This window comes from Phyllobates terribilis, unplaced genomic scaffold (assembly GCF_046119375.1).
Source record: "Phyllobates terribilis strain yellow unplaced genomic scaffold, ASM4611937v1 Scaffold_3__8_contigs__length_932513732, whole genome shotgun sequence".
NCBI lineage: Eukaryota > Metazoa > Chordata > Amphibia > Anura > Dendrobatidae > Phyllobates > Phyllobates terribilis.
Window position 1 is genome coordinate 280,429,877 of NW_027362763.1, and position 20,143 is coordinate 280,450,019.

At 44.0% G+C, this 20,143-nt stretch overlaps 1 protein-coding gene across 1 annotated transcript; it reads left to right on the top strand.

The window, feature by feature from the left end:
• Window positions 1-9,995: 9,995 nt before the first annotated feature.
• Window positions 9,996-15,390, top strand: LOC141258531 (uncharacterized). Its single transcript, XM_073673512.1, has 2 exons — window positions 9,996-10,192; window positions 13,332-15,390. The coding sequence occupies exon 2, from the start codon at window positions 14,260-14,262 to the stop codon at window positions 15,388-15,390; it is 1,131 nt and encodes a 376-aa protein (XP_073529613.1). The 5' UTR covers window positions 9,996-10,192; window positions 13,332-14,259.
• The last annotated feature ends 4,753 nt before the right edge of the window (window positions 15,391-20,143 follow it).

Here is a 20,143-nt window from a genome sequence, read left to right on the forward strand (position 1 = left end):
TCTAGATGGACTAATAGACCAAGTCCCACACAGTGCAAGAAGCCTAAATATTTTTTCAGAGCTAGATGCAGATAAAAATTATTTTTAATTTGCAACCTGGTGGAGGTTAGTATAGATGGACTAATAGACCAAGTCACACACACTGCTACATGCTGAAATATTTTTTCAGAGCTAGATGCAGAAAAAAATTTGATTGAATTTGCAACCTGATGGAGGTCAGTATAGATGGACTAATAGACCAAGTCCCAAAAACTGCTACAAGCTGAAATATTTTTTCAGAGCTAGATGCGGAAAAAAATTATATTGAATTTGCAAGCTGATGGAGGTCTGTATAGATGGACTAATAGAACAAGTTCCACACACTGCTAGAAGCCTAAATATTTTTTCAGAGCTAGATGCAGAAAATAATTAGATTGAATTTGCAACCTGATGGAGGTCAGTATAGATGGACTAATAGAACAAGTCCCACACACTGCTAGAAGCTGAAATATTTTTTCAGAGCTAGATGCAGAAAAAAATAGATTGAATTTGCAACCTGATGGGGGTCAGTATAGATGGACTAATAGCCCGAGTCCCACAAACTGCTACAAGCTGAAATATTTTTTCAGAGCAAGACGCAGAAAAAAATTAGATTGATTTTGCCACCTGATGGAGGTCAGTATAGATGGACTAATAGAACAAGTCCCACACACTGCTAGAAGCCTAAATATTTTTTCAGAGCTAGATGCAGAAAAAAATTAGATTGAATTTGCAACCTGATGGAGGTCAGTATAAATGGACTAATAGACCAATTCCCACACACTGGTAGAAGCCTAAATATTTTCAGAGCTAGATGCAGAAAATAATTAGATTGAATTTGCAACATGATGGAGGTCAGTGTAGATGGACTAATAGACCAAGTCCCACACAGTGCAAGAAACCTAAATATTTTTTCAGAGCTAGATGTAGATAAAAATTATTTTTAATTTGCAACCAGGTGGAGGTTAGTATAGATGGACTAATAGACCAAGTCCCACACACTGCTTCATGCTGAAATATTTTTTCAGAGCTAGATGCAGAAAAAAATTTGATTGAATTTGCAAACTGATGGAGGTCAGTATAGATGGACTAATAGACCAAGTCCCTCAAACTGCTACAAGCTGAAATATTTTTTCAGAGCTAGATGCGGAAAAAAATTATATTGAATTTGCAAGCTGATGGAGGTCTGTATAGATGGACTAATAGAACAAGTTCCACACACTGCTAGAAGCCTAAATATTTTTTCAGAGCTAGATGCAGAAAATAATTAGATTGAATTTGCAACCTGATGGAGGTCAGTATAGATGGACTAATAGAACAAGTCCCACACACTGCTAGAAGCTGGAATATTTTTTCAGAGCTAGATGCAGAAAAAAAATAGATTGAATTTGCAACCTGATGGAGGTCAGTATAGATGGACTAATAGACCAAGTCCCACAAACTGCTACAAGCTGAAATATTTTTTCAGAGCAAGACGCAGAAAAAAATTAGATTGAATTTGCCACCTGATGGAGGTCAGTATAGATGGACTAATAGAACAAGTCCCACACACTGCTAGAAGCCTAAATATTTTTTCAGAGCTAGATGCAGAAAAAAATTAGATTGAATTTGCAACCTGATGGAGGTCAGTATAAATGGACTAATAGACCAAGTCCCACACACTGCTAGAAGCCTAAATATTTTCAGAGCTAGATGCAGAAAATAATTAGTTTGAATTTGCAACCTGATGGAGGTCAGCAGAGATGGACTAATAGAACAAGTCCCACACACTGCTAGAAGCTGAAATATTTTTTCAGAGCTAGATGCAGAAAAAAATTAGATTGAATTTGCAACCTGATGGAGGTCAGTATATATGGACTAATAGACCAAGTCCCACAAACTACTACAAGCTGAAATAATTTTTCAGAGCTAGATGAAGAAAAAAATTAGATTGAATTTGCAAGCTGATGGACATCTGTATAGATGGACTAATAGAACAAGTCCCACACACTGCTTGAAGCCTAAATATTTTTTCAGAGCTAGATGCAGAAAATAATTAGATTGAATTTGCAACCTGATGGAGGTCAGTATAGATGGACTAATAGACCAAGTCCCACACACTGCTACACGCTGAAATATTTTTTCAGAGCTAGATGCAGAAAAAAATTAGATTGAATTTGCAACCTGATGGAGGTCAGTATAAATGGACTAATAGACCAAGTCCCACACACTGCTAGAAGCCTAAATATTTTTTCAGAGCTAGATGCAGAAAAAAACTATATTGAATTTGCAACCTGATGGAGGTCAGTATAGATGGACTAATAGATCAAGTCCCACACACTGCTAGAAGCCTAAATATTTTTTCAGAGCTAGATGCAGAAAAAAATTAGATTGAATTTGCAACATGATGGAGGTCAGTATAGATGGACTAATAGACCAAGTCCCACACAGTGCAAGAAGCCTAAATATTTTTTCAGAGCTAGATGCAGATAAAAATTATTTTTAATTTGCAACCTGGTGGAGGTTAGTATAGATGGACTAATAGACCAAGTTCCACACACTGCTAGAAGCCTAAATATTTTTTCAGAGCTAGATGCAGAAAAAAATTAGATTGAATTTGCAACCTGATGGAGGTCAGTTTAGATGGACTAATAGAACAAGTCCCACACACTGCTAAAGGCCGAAATATTTTGTCAGAGCTAGATGCAGAAAAAAATTATTTTGAATTTGCAACCTGATGGAGGTCAGTATAGATGGACCAATAAAACAAGACCCACACACTGCTAGAAGCCAAAATATTTTTTCAGAGCTAGATGCAGGTAAAAATTATTTTTAATTTGCAACCTGGTGGAGGTTAGTATATATGGACTAATAGACCAAGTCCCACACACTGCTAGAAGCCTAAATATTTTTTCAGAGCTAGATGCAGAAAAAAATTATATTGAATTTGCAACCTGATGGAGGTCAGTATAGATGGACTAATAGAACAAGTCCCACACACTGCTAGAAGCCTAAATATTTTTTCAGAGCTCGATGCAGAAAAATATTTTCTTGAATTTGCAACCTGGTGGAGGTTAGTATAGATGTACTAATAGAATGATGCTATGCCCAAAAGGTTTTACTTCACTAGGTGCAGTAAAAAAAATTGTATTCTATACACACGTGGTGTAGCTTGCCACACAGATAGGCTACTCCACTGACTAACACACTCTGCAATAGGCCAAAAAGGATTTGCTTTGCTAGATTTAGCCAAATGCTGTGAAAAAAACTTGCATAGCACTGGTACAGACCTGCCTGGCAAAAAGTGATAGGAACTGATGTAACCTAGCCCTGAAAAGGACTGCAATTACAATTAGTCTTTACTAGTGTTGAGCCACCCCCGTAGTGTTCGATTTCGGTTCGTCGAACACCCGTGTGTTCGCCGAACTGTTCGTTGAACTGTTCGTCGAACACCTTCGAACACCGTTAAAACCAATGGCAGGCAAACAAAAACACATAGAAACACATAGAAAACACCTTCAAAGGTGTCCAAAAGCTGACAAACTGCTCAGAAGACACAACTAACACATGGAAAAGTGACAAGTACATATAGTCATCAGAAAAGAAAAGAGGTGGAGGAGTAAAAGGAGGGGGAGACACAGATATAGGCATGTCATGCCCTTCTAAAATCCAAAAAGTGAGAAGTCGACACGTTCAGTCCGCTCCTGCCCGTGCCACCTCCGTGTCGCCGGGTTGGTGCCAGAGCCGCGATGAACCCTGACGGCCAGCCCCCCTCTCCCAATACTGGTGCCTGTCCGCTGGTGGGTCGAGCGAGCCCCCTTGTGGTGGAGGCAGCTCTAAGCTTTTTAATTTAAATTGTCTCTCTAATTTGAATGAATACACTTTAAATCCGTTTACAAGGATCTATTGGAGGGCAAGTCTCATGCCAGCAGCCGCGTAATTCCAGCTCCAGTAGCATCCACTAAAGCTGCTGCAGTTAAAAAGCTTTTATAAGGATCGAGCTCGGCTGTCCACCGCAAGGCATCCTACTGCCAGTCCCAGCCCCTATGCCTTGGGGTGCCTTCTGATGCTCTTCACTGAGTATCCCGTGGTCCCGAAGCATTTCCTTTGAAAAAATTAAGTGTCCAAACTACAAGTGATGTAGCTTGCTTAACAGCCGGGATAATCCGCTGACTAGCAGACACTGCTACTAGGCACAAAGTATTTCCTGGGCTAGATGCAGTTAAAAATTTGTAATTAGATACTCTCGTTGGATGCTGAGAAAGCATTCCATAGAGTCTCCTGGCACGCCATATATGATTCTCTTAAAAAGCTTGGGGTAGGGGTCTAGGGGACCCTTTTGTAGCCAAAATCACGGCCCTGTATCGCAATACGTCACCTAGGCTGAAGACAAATGGAACTGTAGCACCCTGAGGGCTCGGTTGCTACAGAGGTATTGCACCTCACCCAGAGGTGTGATATCTCACTCTCAGGTAAGGATGGAGTGTGGATCAGGACCCGACACCTGCATGCATTACACCACATTGCCGTGGGGCAGGGCGACCAATATGCCCCTGAGATGGGCACGACAGTCCCTGTCCCTGGCTGGAGTGGGGGGAGGGTACACTGAGGAAGGGGAACCCTGTAGTGCAGGAGCAGGGAGGAAGCAGTTCCTGGGTGCATTGAGAAGGGAGTATAAAAGGTGGGCACCATCTTAGTTCAGTGCAGAGAAGTCTGAGCAGAAGTGGCAGGGAGCAGGGGCTCTGCATGAGCTTTGCTCCGGAGGCGGGCCTAGTAACAGAGGCCCAGGCCTGGAAGAGGGAGAAAGAAGGAAGAGGAGCGGAGAAGGCTCCAGGAACTAGGAACAAAGGGATCCCAGGGGTGCGGACGGGCGAGTCGCCACCGCACGCCCGAATCCACCTGCATGGAGGGGTCAGGCCAAAGGGGGTGACCGGTCCCCGAAACTAGTGGAGGCAGGAAACGACCCTCAGCTAGAAACCGGAGGCTGTGACATTTTATGTGGCGCAGCCCCTCGCTACACCCGCTAGGAGGGCAGCACATAGGGTCAGGGAAACTGGCGCCAAGTTTACCAAGAGGAGGCCCGAGGCAGCCGGACAGAAGGGTTGGTAAGAAAGGCCAGACAAAGGACACACAAAGGGGGTCCTGTGAAGCGCTCCAAAGTTATCTGGGAGTTGTCTGAGCCCCTCACCTGGTGAGCACAGTACGACGTGGGCAGCCGTTACCTGCAGACCTGGTCTGGATAATAAGAACTGTGAGTAAAGGCCCTGGACTGCATCACTGACTCCGTGTCGTTACTGCTGCTGCCCTGCACCATCACCCCCATCCTCCGCATACACTGCCCTGAGGCTATACTCCTCCAGTGGGGAGTTATGCTACGCTCTGCTGCACCCACAACACCAGCCTCAGCGGTCTGCCCTGCAGTGGCGGTTCACTCTGACCGCAATCCACGGGTGGCGTAGTCGGACATTTAAACATCAAAACCACATAAATAGTTCCGCCACTGGTTTGACCACCCTGAGCCACGGAACCGGGTCGCCGCCACGAAGACTACAACCACCAGCATCCACCAAAAAGGGTCCGGCTCCGGGTGTCCCAAGGCCCAGGGGGTGCATCAGAACATTTTCATCACCTTTCACAATCACCAATGGGACAAGGCAGGGATGTCCTCTGTCCCCTCTCTTATACATCCTAGTGACGGAGCACCTGCTCTCATCAATTCGCCATAACCCCAATATTAGGTGGATTGAGGTGGGAGGCACCGAGTACAAGTGCTCTCTATTTGCTGATGATGTACTAGTATATATCACTCAATCACATATATCCATCCATGCTGTTATGGCTGAAATAGATCACTTTGTTACATGGTCAAATTTTAAAATCAATGCAGCGAAGTCTGAGGCCCTCGATGTCTCCCTCCCCAAATCCATATAGAATTCCATCCAGTCCAACTTTCCCTTTGCCTGGCCCTCACAGGGTATCAAATACTTAGGAATTCCTATTCATAGAGACCTCTCCCATCTATGTTATCTTAATTTTGGGCCCTTTATTGAACAACTCCATACAGACCATGGTTGGCAAGTTAGAACTGTAAGATTCACTACGTGAACCACTGGTGTTTTGTGGAAAAGCACATGTACACTGTGTTCCAAATTATTATGCAAAAAGTGTTTAGGAGTGATAAGGGAAGAATTTGTTTGTTTGTCAGTTAAACTCATTGATGGTGATGTGTGTCAGGGCTCTTTATATCACTGTAAGCAATTGCAGACACCTGTGCTAATTAGTTTGGCAGGTGTGTCCAATGAAAGGCAAGACTACTTAAGAAGGCTGTCTCACATTATTAAGCAGCCTACATTTTCTGCCAAAATGGGAAAGAAAAAGGATGTGTCGGCTGCTGAGAAGCAACAAATTGTGGAGTGTTTAGGTCAAGGCATGACTACAATCAACATTGTGCAATGATCAGGATGAAGTGTCTTGGCAATTAAGAAGTATGTAGCTGATTCACAGTACACACGTGTGCGTGCAGATAAGGGCAAATTGAGGACTCTTTCCTACAGGCAATTGCGTCAGGTTAAAAGAGCAGCGGAAAAAAAGCCTTGTCATAGCAGCAGACAAGTTTTTGAAGCTGCTGGTGCCTCCAACGTCCCCCGAACAACAAGATGAAGGGTCCTTCAGAGGTTTGCAGCTGTGCATATGCCATCCTGTCGACCTCCTCTATCCACTTCACACAAGCAGAAACGGCTCCAGTGGGCTAAACATTACATGAAGACTGATTTCAAAACTGTTTTGTTCACGGATGAGTGCCGTGCAGCGCTCGATGGTCCAGATGGATGGAGTGGAGGATGGCTGGTTGATGGACACCCCACGCAAACACGGCTACAGCGCCAACAAGGAGGAGGTGGAGTAATGTTTTGGGCTGGAATCATGGGGAGAGAGATTGTCGGCCCCTTTAGGATCCCTGAAGGCGCTAAAGATGAACTCCATAATGTATGTGGATTTTCTCAAACAGCACTTCCTGCCATGGTTCAAGAAGAAGAACCATGTATTTCACAGCAAGATCATTTTTTTTGCATGATAATGCACCATCTCATGCTGCACATAAAACATCTGCATCTCTGGCTGATATGGGCATAAAACGGGACAAACTTACGGTGTGAACCCCATGCTCCCCTGACCTTTACCCCATTCAGAACCTCTGGAGCATCATCAAAAGGAGTGTCTATGATGGCGGGAGGCAGTTCACATCTAAGCAACAGCTCTGGGAGGGTATTCTGTCCTCATGCAAAACAATTGAAGCAGAAACCACCCAAAACCTGACAAATTCAATGGACGAGAGAGTTCAGAAGCTCCTTTCGAACAAGGGGTCCTATGTGAAAATGTAACATCACCTAGAATAAAGTTTTGAGTTGAAAACTGTTTGATTTCAGTTTCTAATAACCTGCTAATGCTTATAATTTCAATAATGACCATTTTTTTGGTCTTTATTAAAATGAAAAGGTTGATCGAAAAGTTTGGGGGATCTAAGAGTGTGGCAACCCAGTAGTCACGATTACTTCGAATTCTGACAATATGAGGGTCATGTTGCAGGTAGTGCAGCAAGAAGGCACTTATGTGTCTTGCGCATCTCGGAGCCCCAAAATTATTTTCCGGGCTAGATGCAGCTACAAATTATTATTAATTTTAAATCTGGTGGAGCTTAGTATAGATGGGCTAATAGGATCAGTGCTGCACACTGCTACAAAGCCCAAATTATTTTCCAGTCAAGATACAGATAAACATGATTAGTAATTTGAAAGCTTAAAACGGTTGGTAGGGTGATTTTAACCAATCATCAAGCTTTTACTCTCCCCAGGATGACACAGGGGTAGAAAAGTCGTTTCGGATCCATGATTTGTTCATCTTTATGAACGTGAGTCTGTCTACATTATCAGTGGAGAGCCGCGTGCGCTTATCTGTCAGCACACCACCAGCAGCGCTGAACACAAGATAAGATTCTGCAACAGTCTCTGCTGATACTCCTGCATGCGTGAATCCCTTTCTATGGCAGGAATAATTTCTGCAAATTTACTTTTGTACCGGGGATCTAACAGTGTGGCAACCCAGTAGTCAGGATTATTTCTAATTCTCACAACTCGAGGGTCATGTTGCAGGTAGTGCAGCAAGAAGGCACTCATGTGTGTTGTGCATCCAGGAGCACCAAGTCCCTGTTGTGTTGGTGGCGAGGTAACAATCATGCTTCCTTCCTCTGTCCTCTCCCCCCAACCTCGCACAACAGAAATGTGATCAAGGTCTCCCTCATCTGATGAGTCTTCCATCAGTTCGTCCTCCACTTCTTCCTGGGCTCCTGCACCTTCCTCACTAGTTTGGCTGCTACCATGCGCCCTGGTAAAACCATCTCCCCCACCCTCACATGCCTGCCGCCTTGGTGCTGCCGACCGTCTGGACCTTGCAGATGTTAGCCCTTCCGCATACAACTCCTCCTCCTCTACTTCCTCCACCTCCTCTTGTGCCACCACCTGACTCCGAATTCTGTTTAACATGTGCTCCAGCATGTAAATCACCGGAATAGTCATGCTGATAATGGCATCGTCAGCACTAAACATCTTCGTAGCCATTTCAAAACTGTGCAGAAGGGTGCATAGGTCCCTGATCTGAGACCACTCCTCCAGCGTGATTTGCCCCACCTCCGGATCTCGTTGGCCCAGGCTATACGTCAGAACGTATTGCACCAGGGCTTGTCGGTGCTGTCACAGTCGCTGCAACATGTGCAGAGTTGAATTCCACTGGGTAGGCACATCGCATTTTAGCCGGTGAAGTGGCAGGCCCAACGACTTCTGTAGAGATGTAAGTCGCTGAGCTGCGGGATGCGAACGGCGGAAGTGAGCACACAGCGACCGTGCCCTCTGCAGAAGGCCATCTAGTCTGGGATAGTGGGCTAAAAATTGCTGGACAACCAGGTTCAACACGTGAGCCATACAAGGCACGTGTGTGACATTGCCCCGGCGAAGGGCCGCACCAAGGTTTGCAGCATTGTCGCACACGGCCTTCCCTGGTTTCAGGTCCAGTGGAGACAACCATTCATGAAATTGGTTCTCCAGAGCTGACCACAACTCCTCAGCTGTGTGACTCACATTTCCCAGACATTTCAAAGTAAAAACCACCTGATGACGTTGAGCCCTACTGCCAGCATAGTAAGGAGGTGTGCAGGATCCCTTCTGTGCAGTTAGAAAGCTTGTGGCATGACCAGACAGGCTTTGGGTGCAGGTGGAAGACCGAGAGGAGGTTGAGGAGGCAGAAGCAGTGGAGGAACTTTGACATAAAGAGGATTGACGCACAACTCGTGGGGACGGCAAGACTTGGACAGCAGCCCCTTGTCCTGCTGTCACCATAGTTACCCAGTGCCCAGTCAGCGACATGTAACGCCCTGTCCATGCCTACTCGTTGTTAAAATAATGGGTCAGCTTCGAATCATTGCCTTTAAGAAGACTTGTTTTTCAGTTAGATAATCCTTATTTAGCAATACTTTTGTTTGTTCTGTTTTCTTGTAGTGTTCTCATGACCTTTATAAGAATTGGCTCATTGGTTTATAATTATCATACTTGTCCTATGTCTGTACACAAAATAAAGTCCCAATATAACACCACCAGGAAACTCCCTAAGTTCACCATGACCTGAACTGTATTCAGTACTATCAGTGAGAAAGGATGTTGGGAGTATCATACATCATGAATATCCTGCAGATGTATTGACAAGCACCTGTTATTTAATTATTCTGCTCCAAAGATAACATATTACTTACATCATCTCATACGCATGTATCAAAGCACAACCCACGTTGATTGGGGTATATAATTATATTACATCTTAAAATAAACAGAATCATTCTCTTGAGACAGTCTGTAGTGAGTGTCTTATTTGAAGCGTCATTCCTATAGGAAATCTATATAGGTAATCTCTTTTGTCTACCTGAGAAGAAGTGAGATCCCCTCCCGTCTTTAACAGCTGGAGGCCCCAGCGAGATCTATTTTTTTCCTTTTAATTTCATCTGAGACTGAACAACTGCTTTACCCCTATCCCGAACAGAAACAAACCCCGGCCGGGTAAGTGAGTGGCCTTAACACTCTGAGCAAATTTCTCTCCGGGAAAGGTGGGGTCGATCTAGGTCAGTCTCCGGGGATCTTGAACGGGAAACCCTCAGGTAGCAATTTTATTATTATTATTATTATTATTAATTTTTTTAATATATATTATTACTAACAATTTCACATAACTGGAAAATTACTAATTCAAATACTATATCATATATCTGTATTTTTGCATGCATTAACTATTTCATATAATATATACATAGTACTTCTACATCCCCAATCATTGCTGCTTCCAACTTAACTAACGTTCATACTAAGTGTAACTGTGTTAAGTTCATGCTTATTATAGCAAAAATGTACGAGATATAAGTGATTAGATGACGTGTGCTGAATGCGTGTGTAGTACTCTGCTTAGCAAATACAACAATGGAGCTGTCACGCATTTTAGGAAGCTGCGAGATTAGTGTGGAATCTGAAGGTTAGGGGGCTACGGGAGGAAGATAATACATTCCTTACGTTAGTATATGTGAATATTAACAGTCATTGTTTTGTTGAACCTTATACCATTTATGAATATTGTGATATTGATTCAGCTAGAGCAATAAATAGAATCCAGGATTCACAGGATATAAAGTTATTTTGCCCAGTTGCCCTAGAAAATTTTAATAGGAATTGGAGTACGAGAAGTGCTGTGGTGGAGAATGAGGAGGTGTTAATGACTGAAGTGGTGATTAAGAGAAATGAATAATTGATAGGCTGCAAAAGTATACATGACTTGTGAAAAGTGTTTGTGCTCGGTTACAGTAGTGAGAAAGCGAAAGCCTCATGGTAGGGATACTGCTTCGTTTCTGGAAAGGATACATTTGTACCCTGTAAGTGCACACCAGTATAGGAGAAGTAATGTTACATACCGAGTTTTCCCTGCCATATTGTTCCACATCCACACACTATAGGTAAAGAGTGGCAGTATATTATAGAAAACAGATGGTATATGCCTGTGTGACAGGATATTATTACTCATAATAATTATCTTGCCAATATTGGCACGGACTCAGGAATAGACGTAGGATATTCTTCAAGTGAGGACTCTGACCCAGATGTATGAAGAATATATAGCGATTGCTTTTGGAACGGTTTTTGTTTATAATAGTCTGCATTTATTTGTTTAGACAAACTTGTCTCAGCATCAGAGCAGAGCAAAGAGTTGCAGTTCAGCTTAAGTCCCTCGAATCAGGGGTAACTGGCTAACGTACTTGACCAGTTGACCCAGCTGATTGAATCAGGGGTAACCAGCTAACGTATCTGACTGGTTGACCCAGCTGATTATATAGCAGGATACTGAAGATAGGGATCGCAACCCTTGACAAATCCTGTTATGGGTGCTCGAATCTCCAGATCAAGGAACAAGGATCCGAGGTGCACCATGTGTGATCTGGTGAGAATGGAGCATGGCAGGGCAGCTGTAAAAGATGCAACAAAGATATTGAAAAAGAGCTGGTATGCCAGCCAAGGGATGCCTAGATGCTGAGAGATGGAAACGGTTTAGTCAGGAACATTCACAATGGATTGATAAGCATGATTACGGAGCACAGGTTGCAGCCTGGTTGAGAACTAGTGAGAGACATCATCCCCTTTTAATTCCCGATGATGATGAAACTGATCAGGTAGTGATCAGAAGCAGATCTCATGTCATACAACCCCCGACACCTAGTCGGGAACAAGGTCCAATCCAGGCTGCACCCTCCGCTCAGTCAGAGAATAGATTAGAGCCAAGTGATAGGTCAGAGTCAAGTGTAAGTGTTGAGAAAGAAAAATCACTGTCCGAGGTTTCTACCTCCCCAACAACCATACATAGTGCCAGCACTATCAATTTTCTCCCCCGCATAGTACTGCATCTACTACAGATAGTGACAGATCCCTTCACCTGCATATGACACCATCCCCACCATGACTCCACGAGAAAAAATAATTTTAAAACTAAAAGTAGGCAAGGACGGGACTTGGGGGGGTTGAGGATAAAGAGAGAGAAAGGGAAAATCTAGCTATCAGCTCAGTTGCCAGTGAGGAGAACGGTGGAGAGGAGAACGCAGGCACACACATGCAGCCCACAGACCCTCCCCGCACTCAGCAGCTAAGAGGAACAATAGCACTACGCTCTAAAACATGGATCTGCCCAGGATGTCAGGATAGTAATACAATATTTCAGTGTGAAAACTGTAATCTCGACAAAAGAAAACCAGAGACGGCTGCATTCCCAGTCATTACACAAACAACCAGGGGTACACAGGGGGATGAAGGACAACAGGTAAAACGGATACCACCACTTGGTATAAACCATGGTCTAGGTCAGAACAATTGTCCATGGCAAATAGTTTTCCAGACATGTATAAGAATCCGATAGGATATTATAAGACGGTGAAAGGGGTAGCTGAGAACTATGATGCCACTTGGAGTGATCTGGTACCGCTCTGTAGTCTCAATGATGGAGTACCACTTGTGGAAAAGGTTAAACAGGTCCACGTAGGAGACGGAATAGAAGCGCTACCGGGTGACACTAAGACCCTAGAATCGAGGAAACAGTTTATCCTCCGGTTCAATGCAGTCACTAAAATAATGGCAGAAAGCCTTATCTCAGGGATGCCAGAGATATTCCAAGAACCTGAGGAAACGGTTGATAAATTCCATGCTAGGTGCGTAGCTGTGTTTAAAGATCATGATTATAATTTGAATAATCCAAGGGAATTGGGGTTTCTGAGAAATATGTTTATCACTGGTCTCAGAGAAGACCTCAGGGCAGAGGTGTTTAAGCTGCACCCAGAATGCTTATATGCCCCTTGGAGCAGTAAATATCCACATTCAGAGGATTAGAACAGGCCATAAATAAGAGAAAAAGAAAGATAAGGTCACCCCAATTATGGTAAATATACACCCAGATGCCTTTCAGGACACTATTAAGGACACAGTAAAGTCAGTTACCCGAATTACTTTAGGCGGAAAAGTAGACGGGAAAAAAAAAAATAATAAATGGACCCAGAGGATTGTAAACAAAGGGTTTCTGTTTTGGGTACGGTGAGAAGGGTCACATCTAAAGGAAACTGAACCTGTAAATGTTAAAGATAGCACATGCTATTGACTTATGTACCCATCTTCTTGTCTCAGATAAATATCCTAGAAATTTAATAGGTGCAGACATTCTTAATGTAGTGAATGCAATGATTAAATTTGGAAAGAAAGGTGTTACCATTGCAGGTCCATTATCTGAAACAACAATATCAACAATGATGTCAATAATTCAACTTGAAAAGGAGGTGGATACAGGTCTCGATGACAACATACAGGAGATGCCTGGTAACGTACCAACCGTACTATGGGTACAAGATAAAACGGATGTTGGACTGTTAAAAATAACCCCAGTGACAATTAGGTTGAAGCCTCGTGTTGCACCGGTACGTATGAGACAATATCCCCTGAGCAAGGAGCAAACAGAAGCAATTGCACTACAGGTGAATAAATACCTAGAAAAAGGTATAATCAAGGAATGTATGGTCCATGATTTGAGAGAGATTAATAAATTAATGGTTGTAGACACGCCCATAGTACCAAATCCACATACCCTATTAAATCAAATTCCATCTAATGCAAAATTTTTCAGTGATTGACCTCAGTAATGCTTTCTTCTCAGTGCCAATAGATGATGAGAGCCAGCTGCTGTTTGCCTTCATCCATGGAGGAAAGCAGTATTGCTGGACCCGGTTGCCTCAGGGGGGGGAGCAACTTCTCCCTCCATGTTCTCAGAGGCAATGGCAGGAGTACTTCTCTCTTGGCATCCTGAGAATCAAGACATTCAGCTACTTCAGTATGTGGATGATCTACTGTTGTGTACCCCAAGTAAGGATGTATGTTTAAAAGAGACATTATCTTTACTAATCTTCTTGTACCACGAAGGTTACAAGGTATCCAAGGAAAAACTGTAAATTGCAAAGGAAAGAGTAGTGTTCTTAGGACATTGTATCTCCTTCCCACTCAAACATATCACTCCAGAAAGGAATAAAAAACAAACAAAAAAAAAAAAAAAACAACAATCAGTCAGGCTGTAGAACCAACAACTTCCAGCGCATTAAGAACGTTCCTGGGGCTGGTCAGCTACTGTAGAGAGTGGATTCCTTCTGCATCTGCCATGATGCAGCCCCTATTTCACATGCTCTCTGCATGCAATAAGGGTCAGCTTTATTTGCTGACCCTAAAAGAAAAACAGGGGTTTCAAATGCTCAAGGACGCCATTCTCTCAGCACCAGCACTAAAAATCCCCAACTACGGCCTACCATTTTTCCTTTTCTGTCATAAATCAGGGGGGCATGCTAAAAGTGTGCTCACCCAAAAATATGGAGGTAGACATCGTCCTCTAGGATACTACTCTGCTCAGCTCAATGTTGTTGCAAAGGGAGCACCCTCATGCATCAGAGCGGTAGCCGCCTGTGCAATGTTGAAAGAAAAGGTGGCTAATATAGTGCTAGACAATGCACTAGAAATTCAAGATCCCCATTCAGTACAGGAACTTCTGCTCCAGGCCAGGACAAAACACCTGTCCATGAGCAGATTGACCAAGTACGAGGTGGCAATATTGACTCTCCCAAATGTCACTATCAGAAGGTGTACAACTCTTAACCCTGCCACACTAATACCTGAACCAATTGATGATGAAACATTACACCTTGAGCATAACTGCTTTGAGTTAATGGACGCAGAAACTAAACCACTAGCCAATGTACAAGAAACACCAATTTCCGAGGTGGATCTAGAGCTATATGTAGATGGCTCCCGATACTACCTAGATGGGAAGCCCCATACAGGCTATGCCATAGTCAGTCAAAATGAAGTATTAAAGGATGAGGCACTGTCCCCTAGAATGTCTGCTCAGGAAGCTGAGTTAAAAGCACTCACTGAAGCATGTATAATTGCAGAAAACAGAATTGAGAATGTTTTTACAGACAGTCGCTACGCATTTGGCATTTGCCATGATTATGGTCCCATATGGAAAAGCAGAAAGTTTATTGGTTCTTCTGGTAAACCCATAAAGAATGCAGAAGCAGTAGCACAACTCCACAGAGCGTTGGAGTTCACACCAAAGAGTGCACAAAAGTGCACAAAAGAGGCTGAGGGAAACAGGAGGGCGGATGCAGCTGCAAAAGCTGCAGCCCTGTTGCCCCTCCCAGTAGAAACATTCACTGTGCAAGTGTCTGGGAGTGTGGACCTGGATCTCTTGCAGAGCCTACAGGATCAGGCCTCTGCACCAGAAAAGGAAGAATAGACTAAACACTCAGCTAAACAGGGAAAGGATGGACTGTGGAGAGCAGATGGCAAATACTGTCTGCCAAGATCCCTGTACTCTATGATGTGCACTCTTTCTCATGGACCAACCCATCAGTCCAAGGATGCAATGGTAAGTCAGGTAAAGATCTATTGGGTAGCACCAGAATTCCACTATGCTGCTGTTAAATTCATACAGGGATGCATAATCTGTGCATGTCACAATGTGGGAAAAACGGTGAAAGTGCCACCAAAGTGCACTGTGAGACCATTATACCCGTTTCAGCGACTTCAGATAGATTTCATTCAGCTCCCGAAGGTAGGCATTTATGAGTAGAGATGAGCGTTGTTCTACTCGAACTGTTCGCCAATCTCAAATTCGAGCTGTTTTGGGCGGTGTTCGAGCCGGTCGGCGAACACGAACAATTTGAGAAAAATTCAGGTGTTCGAGGTTATGTTCGATAACTGTTCGTGCACCAAAATCATAACTGGATTTTTTCTCAGTAATGATGAAAATTAATGTTAATACGCAGTTAGAGTGTACAGCGGGGCGGGGGGAGGGGCAGGGGATGGATCTCTGCAGGAACAATGAAGATCTCCATTTTTTTTTCTCTTTCCCGCATTTGCAGTGGGGAGGTGCAATCTGTCAGCCTATCAGCAGCGCACACACGGAGCGAAGTGCTTTTTTTCACACAAGCAAGGGCATGTGTGATTGGCAGTGTATGTCACATGTCCTTGCCCTATAAGACCAAGCCATTTTCCCCGTCGCCACCATTTTCTCACTGCTGCAGCTGCGTGTTAGACGGCACCGCTGTTGCTGTGTGTGCTATACCTTGTTAATTTCAAGCCAATTTTCGCACAAATATACAGATAGCTTCGGAGTAGGGAATAGTTGTGATTGCAGTCCTTTTAAGGACTAGGTTACAGCATTTCCTACGACTTTTATCAGGGAGGTCTGTGCTCTTAAATAGATAGGTTGTGGGAGTAAAGACTAATTGTAATTGGAGTCCTTTTCAGGACTAGGTTACATGAGTTCCTATCAGTTTTTGCCAGGCAGGTCTGTGCCAGTGCTGTGCAAGTTTTTTTCACAGCATTTGGCTGAATCTAGCAAAGCTAATCCTTTTTGGCCTATTGCAGAGTGTGTTAGTCAGTGGAGTAGCCTATCTGTGTTGCAAGATATACCACCTGTGTATAGAATACCAATTTTTTTACTGCACCTAGTGAAGTAAAATCTTTTGGGCATAGCATCATTCTATTAGTCCATCTATACTGACCTCCATCAGGTTGCAAACTGAATATAATTTTTTTCTGCATCTAGCTCTGAAAAAATTTTTGGGCTTCTAGCGGTGTGTGGGACTTGGTCTATTAGTCCATCTATACTGACCTCCATCAGGTTGCAAATTAAAATAATTTTTTTCTGCATCTACCTCTGAAAAAATATTTGGGCTTCTAGCAGTGTGTGGGACTTGGTCTATTAGTCCATCTATACTGACCTACATCAGGTTGCAAATTAAAAATAATTTTTTTCTGCATCTAGCTCTGAAAAAATATTTGGGCTTCTAGCGGTGTGTGGGACTTGGTCTATTAGTCCATCTATACTGACCTCCATCAGGTTGCAAATTAAAAATAATTTTTTTCTGCATCTAGCTCTGAAAAAATATTTGGGCTTCTAGCGGTGTGTGGGACTTGGTCTATTAGTCCATCTATACTGACCTCCATCAGGTTGCAAATTAAAAATAATTTTTTTCTGCATCTAGCTCTGAAAAAATATTTGGGCTTCTAGCAGTGTGTGGGACTTGTTCTATTAGTCCATCTATACTGACCTCCATCAGGTTGCAAATTAAAAATAATTTTTTTCTGCATCTAGCTCTGAAAAAATATTTGGGCTTCTAGCAGTGTGTGGGACTTGATCTATTAGTCCATCTATACTGACCTCCATCAGGTTGCAAATTAAAAATAATTTTTTTCTTCATTTATCTCTGAAAAAATCTTTGGGCTTCTAGCAGCGTGTGGGACTTGTTCTATTAGTCCATCTATACTGACCTCCATCAGGTTGCAAATTAAAAATAATTTTTTTCTGCATCTAGCTCTGAAAAAATATTTGGGCTTCTAGCAGTGTGTGGGACTTGGTCTATTAGTCCATCTATACTGACCTCCATCAGGTTGCAAATTAAAAATAATTTTTTTCTGCATCTAGCTCTGAAAAAATATTTGGGCTTCTAGCAGTGTGTGGGACTTGGTCTATTAGTCCATCTATACTGACCTCCATCAGGTTGCAAATTGAATAAAAAAATTTTCTGCATCTAGCTCTGAAAAAATATTTGGGCTTCTAGCGGTGTGTGGGACTTGGTCTATTAGTCCATCTATACTGACCTCCATCAGGTTGCAAATTAAAAATATTTTTTTTCTGCATCTAACCCAGCCAATAGTTTTGGCCTAATACCACAGTTTGGCCACTCAGCTCTGCTCGGTTACCATCCATTGTTTTTTTGTGCAAACAACTCCAGAGTTGTGAATTAGTTAACCACCAAAATGAGTGGAAAAAGGCCTGCTGCTGGTGGAAAGGGGAATAGGCATGTTGGGAAGGGGAAAAAAGGTTGTGTCCGTGGGGTAGGTGCAGAAGAAAGACCATCTTCCAGCCAAACTAAAATGTCTACTTCTTTTAGCGGACAATGTGATAAGATCCCTTTCTTACGGCCACGCCAATCGCTACAAATTCCAGATGAGGCACAAAAACAGCAGGTGCTTCAACGGATATCAAGTGCTCCTTTAAGTGGGCTCTCCTCCACATCAACTTCAACATCACAAATACTCCAGTCCTCAAAGGTGTCACCCAAATCGCACTTGCTTCCTCACAGCTCCCAAATCTCCAGCTGCCCGTCTGAGTGTGAGGTAGAACAGATGGTTGAGTCTGCAGAGCTGTTTACTCATACTATAGCCTGGGAATCAGAGGTCGACTCCAGCGCTTCTGTGAATCCAGACGAGGAAATGATCTGCACTGATGCCCAGAATCTTTATGAGTCGGATCCAGGACCAGACGCAGAAGGTTCTGACCATAATGTAGACCCTCATTCCCAAACTGTAACTCCTGTTGGTGGAGACAATGAGGAAGACGATGATAAGACTCAAATACCTGATTGGAGCGACAACTTTAGTTTTTTGTCAGGGCAGGAACAGGTTGGCTCTGAGGACGACGGGTGTGATAACGCACAGGGTGATGATGATGAGGTCGGAGATCCCACTTACTGTCAACCCACAGTCAGCCAAGAGATGAGGTCAGCAGAGGAGGTGGAGGAAGATGCTAGTGACGACGAGGTCAGGTTGCGCCTTCCTGGACAGAGACGTAGTACTGGAAGCACGTCAACAACTGCATCCTCAAACACAACTCTGCCTCTCACCACAAGTCGTGGTGGCTCTTCAGGTCGCATGGGTGCTAAGCCTTGCATAGCCTGGGCATTTTTTCAGATCGATAAAGATGACCCAACTCGTGTTATCTGTAACATTTGTCAGCAAAAGCTAAGTAGAGGCCAAAAAATACATAGTTTGAGTACTTCATGCATGAACCGGCACATGGACATGAAGCATAAGTTGCAGTGGGAAGCTCAGTGTGCTACAATGCGGCCTAGCCGGCCGGGCCAATCACCGTCTGCCATATCTTGTGCATCCGCGGCCTCTTCATCCTCTGTGACTGGGGGGACAGCAGTCACACCTGTTTTGGGGCGCAGACCTGCCACCTCTTTACCCGCAACAGCCAGCGTGATTGGCAGGTCATCATTTTCTTTGGAGGTGGTAACACCAGCTGGTGTTGAGCGCTGTCCGACATCGATAGCACCACCTTTGGATCAAGGCAACCTAACATGTCCGCCTGCATCTTCCTCACAGACCGGCAGTTTGCCGGGGACACCCTTATCAACCCCGTCTAAGCACAATAGCCAGCCCTCGGTCCCTCAGATGTGGACAAGTAAAAGACCATTTCCTCCTAGCCATGAGAAAGCTAAGAGGTTGAATTTCACCATCTGCAAGCTCTTGGCTACAGAAATGCTGCCTTTCCGCCTGGTGGACACAGAGGATTTTCGAGACCTTATGTCCGTCGCAGTGCCCCAGTACCAGATGCCCAGTCGGCACTACTTCTCAAAGAAAGGTGTGCCTGCGCTCCACCAGCATGTCGCACACAACATCACCGCTTCTTTGAGAAACTCTGTGTGTGACAGGGTGCATTTCACCACAGACACTTGGACGAGTAGGCATGGACAGGGGCGTTACATGTCGCTGACTGGGCACTGGGTAACTATGGTGACAGCAGGACAAGGGGCTGCTGTCCAAGTCTTGCCGTCCCCACGAGTTGTGCGTCAATCCTCTTTATGTCAAAGTTCCTCCACTGCTTCTGCCTCCTCAACCTCCTCTCGGTCTTCCACCTGCACCCAAAGCCTGTCTGGTCATGCCACAAGCTTTCTAACTGCGCAGAAGGGATCCTGCACACCTCCTTACTATGCTGGCAGTAGGGCTCAACGTCATCGGGCGGTTTTTACATTGAAATGTCTGGGAAATGTGAGTCACACAGCTGAGGAGTTGTGGTCAGCTCTGGAGAACCAATTTCATGAATGGTTGTCTCCACTGGACCTGAAACCAGGGAAGGCCGTGTGCGACAATGCTGCAAACCTGGGTGCGGCCCTTCGCCGGGGCAATGTCACACACGTGCCTTGTATGGCTCACGTGTTGAACCTGGTTGTCCAGCAATTTTTAGCCCACTATCC